The 2,222-nt window shown below is 43.8% G+C and overlaps 1 protein-coding gene across 1 annotated transcript in view; it reads right to left on the bottom strand.

Moving 5' to 3' along the window:
• The window catches only part of EBPL (EBP like), a 27,402-nt gene extending 26,377 nt beyond the window's left edge, over positions 1 to 1,025 (bottom strand). The window contains exon 1 of the mRNA XM_056562061.1: positions 619 to 1,025. Within this exon, the coding sequence (XP_056418036.1) occupies positions 619 to 798 (180 nt within the window). The 5' untranslated portion in view covers positions 799 to 1,025. The remainder of the gene's footprint in view (positions 1 to 618) is intronic.
• Positions 1,026 to 2,222: the final 1,197 nt, after the last annotated feature.

Here is a 2,222-nt window from a genome sequence, read left to right as displayed (position 1 = left end):
CATTAGTACACAGTATACTGTGCTTTATTATTACTGTAGATTATATATATATATTACATTAGTACACAGTATACTGTGCTTTATTATTACTATAGATTATATATATATATATTACATTAGTACACAGTATACTGTGCTTTATTATTACTATAGATTATATATATATATATTACATTAGTACACAGTATACTGTGCTTTATTATTACTGTAGATTATATATATATATATTACATTAGTACACAGTATACTGTGCTTTATTATTACTATAGATTATATATATATATTACATTAGTACACAGTGTACTGTGCTTTATTATTACTATAGATTATATATATATTACATTAGTACACAGTATACTGTGCTTTATTATTACTATAGATTATATATATATTACATTAGTACACAGTATACTGTGCTTTATTATTACTATAGATTATATATATATATATTACATTAGTACACAGTATACTGTGCTTTATTATTACTATAGATTATATATATATATTACATTAGTACACAGTATACTGTGCTTTATTATTACTGTAGATGATATATATATTTCATTAGTATACATTATATTGTACATCTATATTATTATACACACGTATACTACTCACCAGAGTGAAGTGCACAATAGCATCATAGAAGAGCCAGACCAGCACCCATCTGTCAGTGGCCGGGCACCTCTTCCCCAGGCGCTGTGCCAGCACATACCCCAGAGCCAGCTGGACGGCGCAGGCTGCCAGGGAGTAGACGGTGACTGCGCTCACCAGCGGGGCCTCCTCTGCGGCTGCCATGGCGGCTGGTCCCGGGGATTCCCTCCTCCTCCTCGGTAGGTGAAGCCCTGTACGCTACAGCCGTGGTGTGTGGGGGCGGCGGCCATGTGCACACAGTCCCCCCACCTACTCCCGGAGCTGAGTGGCTGCACAGAGCATCTCCTCATATACAATCCTCCCCCGGCCGCCCCTCCCCCGGCAGCGGAGAAGAGGGGGCAAAGTGCGGGGCCTGGAGGGCACACACCGGGAGCTGGGAGTGTGCTGCCCGGCACTGACAGGGGGGCATGAGTTATGGCTGCACCAGCTCAGGGTATAATGCTGCTGATCTTAGGGTTGGGCGTGCTAAAGTATTCATCTACAGTGCCCCCATAACAGGATGGTCACAACATAAGCAGCACTGTCTGTACAGTCATAGTGCCCCTAACATAGGTAACAGGGGGCCCATATGCCATCTCCCCCCACAATACACCTAGCCATAGTTCTCCCACAACAGATCTACCACTGTTTCACCCAGTCATAGCGCCCCCATAATAGAGCTCAGTCATAGCGCCCCCATAATAGAGCTCAGTCATAGCGCCCCCATAATAGAGCTCAGTCATAGTGCCCCCATAATAGAGCTCAGTCATAGCGCCCCCATAATAGAGCTCAGTCATCATAGCACCCCTATAATATAGCTGTCATATCACCCCCATAATATAGCTCAGCCATATCACCCCCATAATAGAGCTCAGTCATAGTTCCCCCATAATAGAGCTCAGTCATCATAGTGCCCCTATAATATAGCTGTCATATCACCCCCATAATATAGCTCAGCCATATCACCCCCATAATAGAGCTCAGTCATAGCGCCCCCATAATAGAGATCAGTCATCATAGTGCCCCATAATAGAGCTCAGTCATAGCGCCCCCATAATAGAGCTCAGTCATAGCGCCCCCATAATAGAGCTCAGTCATAGCGCCCCCATAATAGAGCTCAGTCATCATAGCGCCCCCATAATAGAGCTCAGTCATAGGGCCCCCATAATAGAGCTCAGTCATCATAGCGCCCCCATAATAGAGCTCAGTCATCATAGCGCCCCTATAATATAGCTCTGTCATATCACACCCATAATATAGTTCAGTCATATCACCCCCATAATAGAGCTCAGTCATAGTTCCCCCATAATAGAGCTCAGTCATAGCGCCCCTATAATAGAGCTCAGTCATATCACCCCCGTAATATAGCTCAGTCATGGCGCCCCCATAATAGAGCTCAGTCATATCGCCCCTATAATATAGCTCAATCATAGTGCCCCCATAATAGAACTCAGTCATAGCTCCCCTATAATAGAGTTCAGTCATAGCGCCCCCATAATAGAGCTCATTCTTAGCGCCCCTATAATTTAGCTCAGTCATAGCGCCCCCATAATAGAGCTCAGTCATAGCGTCCCTATAATAGAGCTCAG

Source organism: Hyla sarda, chromosome 2 (assembly GCF_029499605.1).
Source record: "Hyla sarda isolate aHylSar1 chromosome 2, aHylSar1.hap1, whole genome shotgun sequence".
In the NCBI taxonomy this organism is placed as follows: Eukaryota; Metazoa; Chordata; class Amphibia; order Anura; family Hylidae; genus Hyla; species Hyla sarda.
The sequence above is the reverse complement of the archived record's forward strand: the minus strand, read 5'-3'. Positions and strand labels throughout refer to the sequence as shown.